The sequence below is a fragment of the Canis aureus genome, chromosome 25 (assembly GCF_053574225.1).
Source record: "Canis aureus isolate CA01 chromosome 25, VMU_Caureus_v.1.0, whole genome shotgun sequence".
Classification (NCBI taxonomy): Eukaryota; Metazoa; Chordata; class Mammalia; order Carnivora; family Canidae; genus Canis; species Canis aureus.
In genome coordinates this window covers 22680749-22697023 of record NC_135635.1, presented here as the reverse complement: position 1 = coordinate 22697023, position 16275 = coordinate 22680749, and the positions used below count along the sequence as shown (strand labels likewise).

General features: G+C 34.6%; 1 protein-coding gene across 1 annotated transcript in view; it reads left to right on the top strand.

The window, feature by feature from the left end:
* The window catches only part of IRAG2 (inositol 1,4,5-triphosphate receptor associated 2), a 120350-nt gene that overhangs the window by 95050 nt on the left and 9025 nt on the right, over window positions 1-16275 (top strand). The window contains 5 exon segments of the mRNA XM_077870694.1: window positions 2360-2417; window positions 3962-4025; window positions 4111-4138; window positions 4395-4535; window positions 9274-9408. Coding sequence (XP_077726820.1) covers window positions 2360-2417; window positions 3962-4025; window positions 4111-4138; window positions 4395-4535; window positions 9274-9408 — 426 coding nt within the window.

The window sequence follows — 16275 nt, the reverse complement described above, 5'->3', positions numbered from 1 at the left end:
CCCACAGGGAGCCTACTTCTCCCTCTACCTATGTCTCTGCCTTTCTCTCCGTGTCTCTCATGAGTAAATAAATAAAATCTTTTAAAAAAATGTTTATAGAAAAAGTTAAGTTCCTTTCCTTAAAGAAAAGGTTCATTGTCACTAATATGAATTTATAATTATTGAGGAGTAACTTGTAGACTATGGATCCAATTCCACAGTCTACAAGCTTCTTCAAGGGTCTTATTTCTGTATTAATATCTCTTTCTATTATATGTATAGAGGTGTGTGTGTGTGTGTGTGTGTGTGTGTATTGTTGTTTTCCCCTCAGTATATAAACATTGCTTTAATTAGACCCATATGGTTTGAAGAAACAGAGACTCATGAAAGCTAACTCAAGTTAATAGATGGTTGTGGCATAGATACATTTGTGGCAATAGGGTAGATAAAAATGTTATAATATTGTAGTCTGAAGGGAGTGAATGATTGGGTATGTGATTTGGGATCATCCTTTGTAGTGTAAAGTATATATAGAGTATAATGTTGACTAGCAAGCATGCCAGAAGTGGTTACCCCTTCTAAAAAATAGAGAAATATTTGAGTCCTCTAATCTTTCATGGTAGTCTTCTGAGAAAAAGAATTTTTTCTCATCATAAAACAAGATAGAAATAAACTTTAAAATAATGGATTAGAAAATGGAGAAATACAGATGGAGTACTGGTTAGGATGCTATTGTAACAATTTGGACAAGAGATGAAGATAGTAGGAATTTAGTGTGGATGGAGAAGAAAAGAGTAATTTGGGAGAGATTTAAGGAACAGAATTTATAGTACATGGTGACCAATTACCAGGGTAGGGGCTGGGGATGCATGGGAAAATATAAATACTTACGCTTATGGCTTATCCTACAGAATGAATATAATATCACGAGAATAGGGAGGAAGTAAGAAGAGTAGAATTTGGGGGGTGGGTGGGTAAAATAAGATTAGTTTAAGTCAAATTTCAGTTTGATGTGAGACCTCAGTATTCTGAAAGATTATATAGATAGCTATATACCTATATTCATAAACTCATTCCTAGGACTTTTAGGAGCAGACACACATTTTTGAGTTACCAGCGAATAAAAACAAGTACGTGGGTGCAAAGGACTCTGGCAGGCAGGAAGAGAATACTAACAATAATGGACTCTAGATGATTCCATCATCTGACAAAAGAAGGCAATGGTAGAGGAAATTCAGAAGGAGCTACTGTAGCAATAGGAGGACATCAGGAAATGAAAATTAAGGAAAGAAAAATCTTCTATAATTATAGATTATTTTAGATGCTACAGTGAAGTCAAGTAAGATAAAGAGTGAATATTTTCCATTGAATTTGGTGATAGAGAGTTCCCTGATAACTGGGGAGGGAGGTTTTCTTGGAGTGTTGCCTATAGGGACAGATAAGAGCTGAAAAACTGGAAATAGCAACCCATGGACAATTCTTCCCAGAAGAAGCATGATCATAAAGGATAGGATTGGAAGAAGATGGTGTATCTGGAAGAGGTCAGGGTGTTGAGGGAGGATTCAGAAAACTTAAGAATATTTGGGTGTTGGTTACCTCTATTATTGCATTTGTTATTTTTTATCAAAATCTTAGCTTCAATTTTCTAAAAGTTACATGACATGTTATCACTGGCTCTACCAAGGAATTTTGTCTTAGACTTTTTTTCATGGAAAGCTTCTAAGAATGTTGAATAATTATCACCATAAAAATGATTTTATACCTATAGCTTTCTCATTAGCTTTCCCCAGGTAGTATAGTACAACCCTCATATGGTCTTTCTCAAAGTATCGATATATCTGTAGGATATTTGGTCAGTGACCTTTAAATGTATTTATATGCAGTAAAAGCCTAACATAATACAGTCCTAGCTGCAGTTTTTGCTACAAGTTCTCCAAGAGTCCATCTAGAAGGCTACGTGTGATAGTCCTAGATGATGCCTACCTCTTTATCCATCTAATCCTACCATTTTATGAAGCGCCAGCATGTTTCTTGTCTGTGGAGACTTCTTATGCTTCTCTAGCCATGATGTCTCTCCCCTCCCTTTGTAGAGAACTTATTTATTCACATCTCATTTATTTGGCAATCAATGCTAGTTTGCCTCATGGTAACCTGTGTCGCATTTACAGCTGTTCATACGCTTCTGTCTTTTGTACCTCAACTAGATTGGAAACCCCCTTAGAGCCAGTCCTGTTTTCTTCTTAACCCCTAGCTTAGATCTTTGAATACCACAATATTTTTGATAGAGTAGGTTTAGGAGAGGACAGGAAGTTGGGAAATGATTGGTTATGAAGGATTTCCATTCTATTTACAGCAAAAAAAAATCTCTTTATGATTTTAGGAAGCCAAAGAGGAACCAGGAACAATAGATGAGCATAGAAAAGAATGTGCTGCAGGAGGTAAGGAATGTTCTCTCCCAACCCCCATGCAAACTTTTATTCCTGCTAATATTTTTATGGGTGAAATCTTTCTGAGTAAAAATATGGTGTCTATAATTTTTCATCTCTAGGTAAAATCCAGCCAATAAAACTGATTTCTTGATTCAATTTGTGTCATTTATGAAAAGCCACATTTATGTTGCATTAACTATTAAGCTCCAAAGGACTTGTAATAACTACTACACTATTGTGATCCAAGAACCATGCCAATATTGGTAGTCAATTCTAAGCTCTGCTTTGAGATCTTTTTTATTATCCCATCCCAAAGTAAATAAGACAGTATTTAAAGAATATGTGCTAATATGCTTCCCTCCCAATTTCACCTCCATTAGGATGGAATAATGGATAGAGTTGAGGCCTTGAGGTCACACAGACTATTGGGTTACTCTCTGACTAGCTATGACTTCAGAAGGTTATTAAACCTGAGTGTCAACTTCATCTGCAAAATGAAAACGATGAGTCAAAAAAATTAACCTTTACAAGAATATATCATATGCTAAGTTCTAGACTAAATTCCTTAAATATATAGTTTCATTTAGTTCACCCAAATATCTATGTGGGATAGGTAAGTTGCAGCTCAATTTCCTAGCCTGTACAGTACCTACCACAGGTTTGCTCTGAGGATTGAGTAAATTAGGTATAAAGCAGTTAGAAAAATGCTTGGCAAAGTTCTCTAAAAGCTACTATAGAAGAATAGTATCATCCTTATTTTGTAGATGGTTTGATGACGTTTTGACTTGTTCCAGGTCACAAAGCTATAAGGATCAAAGATGAGACTTAAACCAGGTTTTTTTCAAATCTAATACTCTTAATAAACTAATATATTGTCTTCTTTATGAAGTTACCACGAAGAGTATCATTAATATGTGTAAAGAGCCCTGTTTTGGGGCTGGCATATAGTAAACTTGTGACAAGTGGTTGATACAATGCTTATTGTTGCTGTTATTGTTATTATTATTATTATTATTATTATACTATACTCCTCCTCCTCTTACTACTACTACCACTACTACAATGTCTGCTGACGCTGCTGCTCTTGATTCTTCATTCTTCATCCTTCATTGATCTGAAGGATTAGGGTACTAGGAAGGTATGCATTTAACCATGGAATCAAGTCAAATAAACATTCAAATACAAAGAGAATAATTGGACTGTTCCTGGGGTCTGAGGTATCTTCAGGCTTCAGACTATTCACATACTGATGTGTGAGCCAATGATTTTTTTTTCATTTAAATTCATTTTACCAACATATAGTATAACACACAGTGCTCATATCACATCGTGTGCCCTCCTTAATGCTGTTACCGGGAGCCAATGATTTTAATGACATTGTGGTCCCAATAGCATAGCATAACATCATCTTATATTGACGCAAATGCATTATTAACTGGCTATTATTTCATACATTCTTCAGTGAAATGCCTTTGTATAGTAGAGATTTGATTGAATGTGCGTGCCTTCAGCTGGGAACCTTTGTAACCTACTATTTTATTACCTTTTAATAGACACTGCTGTTTCCTCTGTTCCTGTAACCACTGTGAAATCAGTTAACTTTAGACAAAGCGACAAGTAAGTTGTTCTTCACATGGCATGCTCACAGCTTTTGCTTTTCTATTGAATTGTGTTTGAATAAATTCTTTGTCTTATCCTACAGCACTTCTGCTAATGAGAAGGAGGTGGAGGTGAGTTTTTTCCCTTTAAGTTAAAAAAAAAGTTTTTCTGATTCCCTTGTCTATAATCACTTCATACTTTTACATAAGCTGTCATACGTTTGGTGTCTGGCTGGCTTGGCAGTGATTAAGTGCAGGTAAAGCCAATGCATGCTAGCATTGTGTTGCTGGGAGGGAAAAGAAACAGCTCAGCATAATCTGGAATTAAACTGAAATATTTCACTATGTCCAATTTTTTCCCTTCACCCTCACATTATTTTGACAACAGGCCGAATTTCTCAGATTATCTTTGGGATTTAAGTGTGACTGGTTCACCTTGGAGAAAAGAGTGAGGCTTGAAGAAAGATCACGAGACTTGGCCGAAGAAAATCTGAAAAAAGAAATAACTAACTGTTTAAAGCTGTTAGAGGTGAGAATCTTAACATTTGGGAACTACACATTTGAAGATTATACTGTTAATAATGTTTTCAAAATTAGATACAAGTTTACTTTTACAACTAAACCAACACCAGGTACCAAGCCCTGCCTGACTCAAATGTAAATTAATAGGAAACAAAAATTCAGGGTCAGGCTAAACTAAAAGATTTACTAATAAAACAAATGCCTTTTAAAGTCATTGTGAGTCACCTGCCTTCCCTCTAGAACCGTTTGCTTAGGTTTCAGGCAGAAGAGTCATCATGCAGGAAACTGAGCAATAGGAGATAATATCTAATTCTAAGTTTCAAAGAAAAGAATCAAAATTCTAGTTCCGTTTAATTAACTGAAAAAAGAAAATGGTGATTGATTTTAGTCTTGTCAGATGATGGGCAAGCCAAGCTCTCTCTAGAACTTGTACATAAGTAACAACTATGATTTTTCCATTTTGTGAAATCACCATAAATATAGAGATTGGCTGAAAAATTAAGAGGGTTATTTTTGGATAAAGAAAATGAAAACTGAGAAACCATGTTCTTTTTTTGTAATAAAAAACATGTAACATCAAAGTTACCATATTAACCATCTTAAGTGTAAGTTAGTTCACTAGTGTTAAGTATGTTCACATTGCTGTAAAACCGATCTCCAGAACTTTTCCATCTTGCATTCTGAAACTCCATGCCCATTAAACAACTCCCCTCTTCCCCACCTCTCAGCTCCTGCTAACCAGTTTACTTTCTATTTCTATGAATTTGACTACTTCTGATATAAGTAAAATCATACAGTGTTTGTCTTCTTGTAACTGGCTCATTTCACTTAGCATAATATTTTCAAGCTTCATCCATGTTGTAGCATGTGGCAGGATTCCGTTTTAAAGCTGAATAAAATATTTCATTGTAATATATCCTGCATTTCATTTATCCATTTATTTATCAGTGGATGTTTGGATTGCTTCCATCTCTTGGCTATTGTGAGTGATTGCTGCTATGAACATGAGTGTGTGTCTCTTTGAGACCCTGCCTTTAATTCTTTTAGAAAGTTTTTTTAAGTTTCTGAAGAATTGTCACATTGTTTTGTGTGGCAATTGTACCATTTTACAATCCTACTAACAGTGCACCAGGGTGCCAATTTCTCCACATCTTGTCCAATATGTACATTTTTTCCTGCTTTTTTGATATTAGCGATACTAATGGGTATAAGGTAGTATCTCATTGTGGTTTGCTTTGCATTTCTCTGATGATTTGTATTGTTGAGCATCTTTTCATGTTTATCATCATGTATACCACCTCTGTATATCATCTCTGGAAAAATGTTTATTCAAGCCCTTTGTCAATTTTGTAATAAGATATTTATCTTTTCTCTTATTCCATAGGTTGCCTTTCCATTTTGTTGATTATGTTCTTTGATTCACAAAAGTGTTTAAGCTTGATATAGTGGTATTTGTCTATTTTTGGTTTTGTTGCCTGTGCTTTTGTTGTCATATCCAAGAAATGATTGCCAAATCTAATGTCATGAATATTTCTTCCTATGTTTTCTTCTGAAATTACATAATTTGGATCTTACACTTAGATCTTTAATCCAGTTTGAGTTGATTTTTGAATGTAGTGTAAGATAAGAGTCCACTTTCACTTTTTTTGTATATGGATATTAGATATGGACATGGATATGGATATGGATATTGTTGGTTTGCAAGATCCTCAGGAGTTTCCCAGATGTAATCTGAAATTGGCCCTCATCTTCAAAGGCAGGGAGAAACTGAAGAAAGAGGCAGGTCACTTCAGGTTGGTAGATGGCAGATTTAATAAGCAAAGGAATTTATATATGAGGCTTGTCTTGGTTGGCTGCAAGATGAGTAGATCTCTATACCCACCCACCAAAACGATGAAGTTTATATAGAGGTCTTAACTGAGTTATGTATATCATCCAAGTCATCTCAACACCAACCACATCATTATCACAAGGCTGTATTACAGCTTTGTAATAAGTTTTGAAATCAAGAAGTGTCAGTTCTCCAACTTTGTTCTTTTTCAAATTGTTTTAGCTATTTGGGGTCCTTTGAAACCCCATTATGAATTTCAGGATGAATTTTTCTATTTATGAAACAAAAAATGCCACTGGGATTTTGATAGGGATTGCATTGAATCTCTAGATAGATTTGAGTAGACTGGACATCTTAAGAAAATCAGGTCTTCTAATCCATGAACACAGGGTGCCTTTCTTTCCTTTTATGTCTTTAATTTCCTTCAGCACTGTTTATAGATTTTAGAATTCAAGTCTTTCAGTTCCTTTGTTAGGATTATTCCTAAGTATTTTATTCTTTTTGATTGTATTATAAGTGGAATTGTTTTTTATGTTGTTCATTTATTTACCCGGAAAAATTTTTTTTCTTCCAATTTTTCATTTAAATTCTAGTTACTTAACATATAGTATAATGTTGGTTTCGGGAGTAGAATTTTGTGATTTATTACTAGGTGATATATTACACTTAGTGCTTTTATAGCAAGTGCCCTCTTTAATACCCATTACTCATTTAGCCCATCCCCCCACCTATCTCCAAAACCCTGTTTGTTCTCTATCATTAGGAGTCTTAAAAAATATATATTCTTATGATTTGGGATGCTTGGGTGGCTCAGCGGTTGAGCCTTTGACTCAGGGCGTGATCTGGGGTCGCAGGATTGAGTCCCACATCAGGCTCCCCGCGTGGAGCCTGCTTCTCCCTCTGCCTAAGTCTCTGCCTCTCTCTCTGTGTCTCTCATGAATAAATTAAATCTTAAAATAAATAGCCTTATGATTTGCCTCCATGTCTTTCCTATTCTTTTTTTTCCCTATCCACATGTTCATGTTTTGTTTCTTAAATATCACATATGTGTGAAATCATCTGATATTTGTCTTATCTGAATGGCATATTTTGCTTATACTTTCTAGTTCTATTGATATTATTTAACTGGCAAGATTTCATCCTTTTTATGGCCAAATAATATTCTTTATACCACATCTTCTTTATCCATTTATCAATCATTGGACACTTGGGCTGCCTCCATAGTTTGACTATTGTAAATAATGCTACAATAAACATAAGGGTGCATATATCCCTTTGAATTCGTGTTTTTGTATTTTTAGGGTAAATACCCAGTAGTACAATTATTAGACTGTAAGGTAGTTCTATTTTTAATTATTTGAGGAACCTCCACACCATTTTGCACAGTGGCTGCACCACTAATAGTGCACAAAGATTCCTTTTTCTCCACAACCTTGCCAACACTTGTTATTTTAGAAAGATTGGTTTTAATTCTTCTTCAGATGTTTGGTAGAATTCTCCAGGTGAACCATTCATATGGTTCCATATGGTTTTGGATTTTTCTTTGTCGGGAAATTTTTGATATCTGCTTCCCTCTCCTTACTAGTTATTGACCTATTCAAAGTTTCTATTTCTTCATGATTCGGTTTTGATAAACCATATTTTATTTGGCTAACAATTAACGTATTTTCTTCCTTTCCCAACTGAATATGGTTACTTAACTCCAATAGGAAACTGTGTGTCTGACAGTGATCATTCTAGTTGGTTAGCAACTCTTCAGCTGCAACTCATATATATCTGTCTGTTTCAGAAGTGGCTGACATTTATTGAGCATCTAGAGTGTGACAAATAATTTGCATCTATTATCATTCATGTCCAGTATTCCGGGAAAGGAATTCCTGTAATTGTCTCCATCTGGCAGATGAGGGAAGAACAAATCAGAAATGACTTAGTAATTTTAGATTTAGAATTCAACATAGAGTCAATGATGCTTTATAATTTTATTTACACAATTTTTCCTTTTTTAAAAAAGATTTAGTTATTTATTTGAGAGAAAGAGAAACCATGGGGGCTGGGGGGAGGGACAGAGGAAGAGGAAGAAACAGTCTTAAGTAGACTCTGCTCTGAGTGTGGAGCCCAACATGGGGCTCAATCTCATGACCCTGAGATCATGATCTGAGCTAAAACCAAGAGTCAGACACTTAACTGTGCCACACAGGTGCCCCTACTTTTCCTTTTTAAAATAATATACAAAATTTATAGTATTTTAGATTTGGGCAAGTCTTAGAAAATTGTTCATGGTCACACAGCTAATAAGCAGTGGCTTGTTTGCTTCCAAAACTGCTGTCCCCTTAATTCTGTCTCCACCCTAGTGAGATGGATGGTTCTCCATTAGAACAGCCATCATCTTGGATCAAGGGCACCAATTTAAAAGAAATATTCATAAGGCAGTGAAGACATACCCATCTAGCTATCTCAATAATGCTTTGCCATCAATGGAACAGCGAGTAGTCAGGGCCATATCTAAATCTAGTATGTTTTCACTACTTTAATTAAAAGTTCAAACCATGCTCCTCATATAATACATTCAACTCATTCATAAGCATAATTTCTTTATCATTACCAATTAAGTATATCCCAATCTGTTAATTGTGGAAAGTGATGTAAACGTTCAAGAGGAAATGGCAAATTCAGGAAGGAAGGAAGAGATTGATACTAGATATAAAAGGTTTTGTGAACATCTGCATAGGTCTGCTTAATAGCCAACAAAGAAATTAATATTTCAATATCATTATTCATTATCGGTCTTTGCTGATCCTTTTCACTTTATACAAAGATAAATGAGATGTCATCTACATTAACAACATAGTCATTGTTAGAATCACTTGCTGAATACTTGTGTTGGATATATTTTAATACTTTGCTTTCTGTACAGTCTTTAACACCACTTTGTGAAGATGACAACCATGCCCAGGAAATTGTTAAGAAGCTGGAGAAGAGTATAACATTCCTTAGTCAGTGCACTGCACGAGTGGCCAGTAGGGCTGAGATGCTGGGAGCCATTAATCAGGTAATCTGTTTCCATTTCTTTAGCTAACTGAAATTACTAAAAAGATTTATTTTCCCTGAGATTATGGATTACATTTCTTTTTTTCTATGGATTACTAAGAAAAAGTTTTAAAAACGATTTCTGTGTTGTATAGGACAGTATGTGTTTAATATAGAGAAAATGGAATCTGTAAATAAAAATGTAAAAAAAAAAAACCTCTCATAATAGCATTAGGCAGTGACAATCATCCAAATAATCTTTTCCACACATCAGTTTCATACTTTCTCCTTTCTCTTCAAATCATCATCATGTCCTTTCCCATCTTCTCTGTCAAATAATGACTGCTTCCTGCCTCAGTGAGAACATTGAGTCATTCAGAGGGGAACTGCCACAAATTCCAAACCTAGTAACATCTGAACCCTCATGCTTTTTCCTTCTTCCTTGTACAAATTATAAGTTGTCTCTAATCCTATCTAAGGCTAACCATCTCACCTATATGCCAGAACCCATTCCTCCTAATTTACTCAGAATCTTGGGCTCATATTCTCCTTACTTTCCTCCATCTTCAATTTTCCCCATTACATTGAACCATTCCCATGAGTACACAAATATGTTGTTTTTGAGATTGGAAAAATAACATAAACACAAGCAAAATCATCTTTGACCCTTTCTCTTCTACCACCCTTTTTCTCTGCTCCCATTTATAGCAAATTTCCTCAGCATAATTGTACTCACTGTCTCCAATTTCTTTCCTCCCATTCACTCTGAAATCTACTCTAATTGGCCTTAACATACTCATTTTCCTTAGTTGATCTGCTATATTAATCATGGTTGAGCTCTTCCTCCTCCTGGAAATACTTTCCTCACTTGACATCCAAGTACCACATTCTCCTGTTTTTGTTTTTTGTTTTTTTTTTCTCAACATCATGGGTCATGCCTGTCCAGGCTCCTATATGGGTCCCACTGTTCTCCCTAGCTTCATAATACCCATGGGCTGTACGGCACCACCCTTGTACATGTGATATCCATCTTCCTTCAATCCCCATATCACCCAGTGTTGTCAGCTGATGACTCCCAAATTCTCATGCTTATCCTAAACCTTTGCCTTGAGTTTCAAACTAGAATATACTACTATGGATGCAGCATTTCACTTGGATGTTTGACAAACTCAAACAATACATACAAAAATGAACTGCTTAAAGTATCTCCAAAACCTTTTCCACACATAATCTTATCTTAGTCAAAGTTGATCAGATTAGAAATCATTAGGAATAATTCTCAAAATTTTTCTCTCACAATTCACCTCTAATCCTACAGAAGATCATAATTACTCTACCATCAGAATAAATCCTGTTTACTCCACCATGAGAATTCAGCTGCTTATTTTCCTCTCCACTGCTATCACCTTGATCTAAACTACCATTCTATTTTTGCAGATTAATACAATATCTTCCTAAATGGTAGCCTTGTTTCCGTTCAAACCCTGTACTCTCTGCAACATAATCCGTTCTCCATAAAACAGCCAGAATAATCCTTCTAAAATTTAAAGCAGATCATGTTTCTTTTGGGTTCAAAGTCCTCCAGTAGCTCCTCACTTTTTTTCAGAATAAAACCCAAAGTCCTTATGATGGCTTAAAAAGATCTACATGATTTTCCTGCCCTCTCACCTTTTGAAATTTATTTCTTATTATTATCTTCCTGAATTATTGCATTCCAGCCATACTGATCTCTGTTCTGTTCATGAAACATAGGAGTAAACATGTAGTTAGTTCAGAATGTGTTTAAACTTAAATGACCATCAACTTAACATAGACTTCTATGTACTTAGGATGTTATATACAAATTTCATGGTAACCACAAATCAAAAACCTATACTAGATACACAAAAAATTAAAGAGAAAGGAATCCAAGCATAACACAAGGGAAGAGAGCAAGAGAAGAAAGGAAGAGAGAACTACCAAACAACCAGAAAACAGTTAACAAAATGGCAATAAGTACATATGTAGCAATAATTGCTTTAAATGCAAATGGTCTAAATGCTTAGCAAAAGACATGGGATGACTGAATAAAAAAATAATACCCATCTACATGTCACCTACAAAAGACTCATTTCAGAGCTAAAGACATGTACAGCCTGAAAGTGAAGAGATGGAAAGGAATATTTCATGAAAATGGAAATGAAAAAAGCTGGAAGCACAATATTATTAAATCAGACTTTTTTTCAGACAAAGCAGACTTTTAAATAGAGACTGTAACAAGAGACAAAGAAAGGCATTACATAATGATAATGGGATCAATCCAACAAGAGGATATGAAATTGTAAATATCTATGTATCCAACATAGAAGCACCTAAATACATAAAGCAAATATTAACAGACATAAAGGGAGGAATTGACAATAATATAATAATAGTAAGGCACTTTAATACCTCACTTACATCAACAGATAGATCATCCAGTCAGAAAATCAATAAGGAAACCATGGCTTTGAATGAGACATTAGACAGATGGACTTAACAGACATATATTAGAACATTCCATCCAAAACTGGAAGAATGCACATTCTTTTCAAGTGCACATGGATCATTCTCCACATTAGATCACGTTAGGCCAAAAAACAAATCTCAATAAATTTAATAAGATTGAAATTGTATCAAGCATCTTTTCTGATCACAACAGTGTGAAACCAAAAATCAATTACAGGAAAAAACTTGAAAAGATACAAACAGCGACATGCTCAGTGGTGAAGTGTCTGCCTTTGGCTCAGGGCATGATCCTGGAGTTCTGGGATCGAGTCCCACATCAGGCTCTGCTTCTCCCTCTGCCTATGTCTCTGCCTCTCTTCCTGTGTTTCTCATGAATAAATAAGTAAATCTTAAAAAAAAAATACACTTGAAGGCTAACCAACATGCTACTAACCAATCAACAGGCCAACAAAGAAATCAAAGAGGACTTTATAAAGACATGTAAAAATGAATATACAATGGTGTAAAATCTTTGGGATGTAGAAAAAGCAGGTCTAAGAGGGAATTTTAGAGTTTATACGGGCCTACCTCAAGAACCAAGAAAAATCTCAATCTAATCTTATACCTAAAGGAACTAGGAAAAGAACAAAGTCCAAGGTTAGTATCAGGGAGGAAACAATAAAGATCAACACAGAAATAAATGAAATAGAGACCAAAAAAAAAAAAAATCAATGAGACCAAGAGATGTCTCTTTAAAAGATAAGGAGAATTGATAAGTTTCAGCCAGACTCATTAAGGAAAAAAAAGAGGCTCAAAATCCAGGAACAGAAGAAATAACAACTGACATCACAAGAATACAAAGGATAAGAGACTATATAAAATATTATATACCAACAAATTGGACCACATAGGAGAAATAGATAAATTCTTCAAAACATGCAATCTTCCAAAACTGAATCAGGAAGACCTAGAAAATCTGAACAGAAAGATGTAATGAAATTGAATCAGCAAAGGAAACAAATTTAAAAGGTAACCTTTTGAATGGGAAAATATATTTGCAAATGACATATCTGATGACGGGTTAGTATCCAAAATTTATAAAGAACTTATCAAACTCAATACCCCCAAAACAAATAATCCAGGTAAGAAATGGGACAGAAGACATAAATAGGCATTTTTCCAAAGAAGACATCCAGATGGTTAACAGACAAAAGATGCTCAACATCACTCATCATCAGGGAAATAAAAATCAAAACTACAATGAGATACCACCTCACACCTCTCAAAATGGCTAAAATTAATAACACAGGAAACAACAAATGTAGGTGAGGATGTGGAGAAAGGGGAACCTTTTATAGTGTTGGTGGTAATGCAAACTGATGCAGTCACTCTGGAAAACAGTGTGGAGTTTCCTCAAAAAGTTAAAAACAGAACTACTCTATGCCCCAGCAACTGCACTACTAGGTATTTACCCAAAAGATACAAAAATACAGATTCAAGGTGGTATGTGTAACTTGATGTTTATAGGAGCATTATCAACAATAGCCAAATTGTGGAAAAGCCTAAGTGTCCATGGACTGATGAATGGGTAAAGAAGATGTGGTATACATACACAATAGAATATTACTCAGCCAGCAAAAAAGTCAAATCTTGCCATTTACAATGGAGTGGATGGAGCTAGAGTATTATTATGCTAAGCAAAATAAGTCAGAAAAAGACAAATACCATATAATTTCACTCATATATGGAATTTAAGAGACAAAACAGATAAACACAGGGGAAAGAAAAAAAAAAAAAAAAGAGGACGGCAAACCATAAAGGAGACTCTTAACTATAGAGAACAAACTGAGGGTTGCTGGAGGGGCAGGGGTGGAGGATAGAGTAAATGAGTGATGAGTATTAAAGAGGGCACTTGTGATAAGCACTGGGTGTTGTGTATAAGTGATGAGTCACTAAATTCTACTGAAACTATAACATATAGTGTAAAATATTACACTATATGTTGAACTAAAATTTAAATAAAAAATTGAAAGTTTAGGAGTAGATGGCTCCACAGGTAAATTCTTACCAGATATTTAAAGAAGAAGTATTACCTATTTTCCTCAAATTATTCAAAAAATAGAAGAAGAAAAGTTTCCAAATTCATTCTATGAGGCCAGCATTACCCTGATACCAAAACAAAAGACACTGCACAAAAGGAAATCTATAGACCAATATCCCTGATGACTATAACTGCAGAAATCCTCAACAAAATATTAACAAACCAAATCCCATAGTATATTAAAAGGATCATTCCTCACGATCAAGTGGGATTTTCTCCAGGTGTGCAAGAATGGTTCAATATTTGCAAATCATTCAACATGATAGATCACATTAACAAAATGAAGGTTAAAAACCACATGATCATTTCAGCGGCAGGAAAAGCATCTGACAAAATTCAATATCCAGTCATGATTAAAAACTCTCAGCAAAGTGGATATAGATATACCTCAGCATAATAAAGGCCATATATGAAAAAGCTAACAATGAGTATGGTGAAAAGCTAAAAGATTTTCCTCTAAGATCAGGAATGAGGATCTCTACTTTCACTATTTTTATTCGACATAGAACTGGAAGTCCTAGCCACACCAATCAGACAAGAAAAAGACCTAAAAGGCATCCAGATTGGTAATAAGGAAGAAGTGTCACTATTTGCAGATGACGTGATACTATATATAGAAAACCCTGAAGTAAAGACTCCACCAAAAAAAATTTTGGAGCTAAAAAATGAATTCAGTAAAGCTGTAGTATACATAATCAAGATACAGAAATTGCTTGTGTTTCTATACACTACTAATGAAGTAGCAGAAAGAGAAATTGAGAAAACAATCCCATTTATAATTGCACCAAAAGTAATAAAATACCTAGGAATAAATTTAACCAAGGAGGTGATAGACCTGTACTCTAAAGACTACAAAACACTGATGAAAGAAACTGAAGATGACACTAATAGAAAGACAGTCCATATTCATGGACTGAAAGAATTGGTATTAAAATATCCACACTCAAATAAATAAATAAATAAATATCCACACTCCCCAAAACAATCTACAGAATTAATGCAATTGCTCTTAAAATACCACCAGCATTTTTCACAGAACTAGAATAAATTATCCTGAGATTGATATGGAGCCACAAAAGACCCTGAATGGACAAAGCAATCTTGAGAAAGAAGAACAAAGTTGGAGATATCATACTCCCAGATTTCAAGATATACTACAAAGCCGTAGTAATTAAAAGAGCATGGTACTGGCACAAAGATAGACACATACATCAATGGAATAGGACAGAAAACCCAGAAATAAACCCACATGTATATATAGTCAAATAATCTACAACAAAGGAGTCAAGAATATATAAAAGGGTAAAAATTTCCAGTTATAAAATGCCCTGTAGTCAAGGGATGAAAAGTACAGCATAGGAATGCAGTCAATAATATTATAATAATGTTGTATAGTGACAGATGGTAACTACATTTATTATGATGGTGAGCATAGCATAATGTATAGAATTGTCAAATCATTGTACACTTGAAACTAATAAAGTGTATGTCAACTATAATTTTTTTTTAAAATCCTGAGAAACTTTTTGAGATGTTATAGAACTAAAAATGTTTTTATTTTTATGCTTAATATAGATAGTCTAGCTAGGTGAAAGATTCTAGTTTAGAGATTATTTTCTTTAGAATCTTTCTTTCACTTTTTTCATTTCCTTCTTACCTTCTGGTGGTGTTGTCAAAGTTTGATGCCATTCTGACCCATGAGCTTTCGTTTATACCTTTTCTTACTTTCCATATTTTAAGACATCCTCTTATCCCTACTGTCCTCTCTTGGTGGATTTATTTTCATTCACTGTGGTAAGCTCCGAATGGATATAAGTTGGCAAGTTATGTTCTTGAATTCTTAGAGATCATTTTTGAATTATTTCCTTTTCCACATTTTGTGGAATTTTTCTATGCTTTGAGTTCCTGTTCTTTGCCTTTTGGATCTCCTGAACAGATCCTTTTTCATCTATTTTCTACCTTTGAGGTTTTTTTGCTCTAGTTTCGGGGAGATTTTCTCAACATTACCTTGAAACTTTTTTATTCATTTATGTTTTTTTTGTCATATTTTTAATTCCTAGACTCTTTATTCTCAGCATGTAGTTTTTTATCTTGTTCTTATTTCATGGATGCAACATTTATTCTTAACTCTCTGAGGATATTACTAGTTTCCTTGAAGCTTTCCTGTAGTTGACCTCTTCCAGCTTGCTCTTTTTCTGTGTTGATTTTCCTCTTTCATGGTCGAAACTTTCCTCTGACTAGTGATGATCCACTATATAGCTGAATGGGAGCTGTATGTTGGCTGGAGAAGGTTCTTGTTGGCTCTGAACTTCACACAAACTG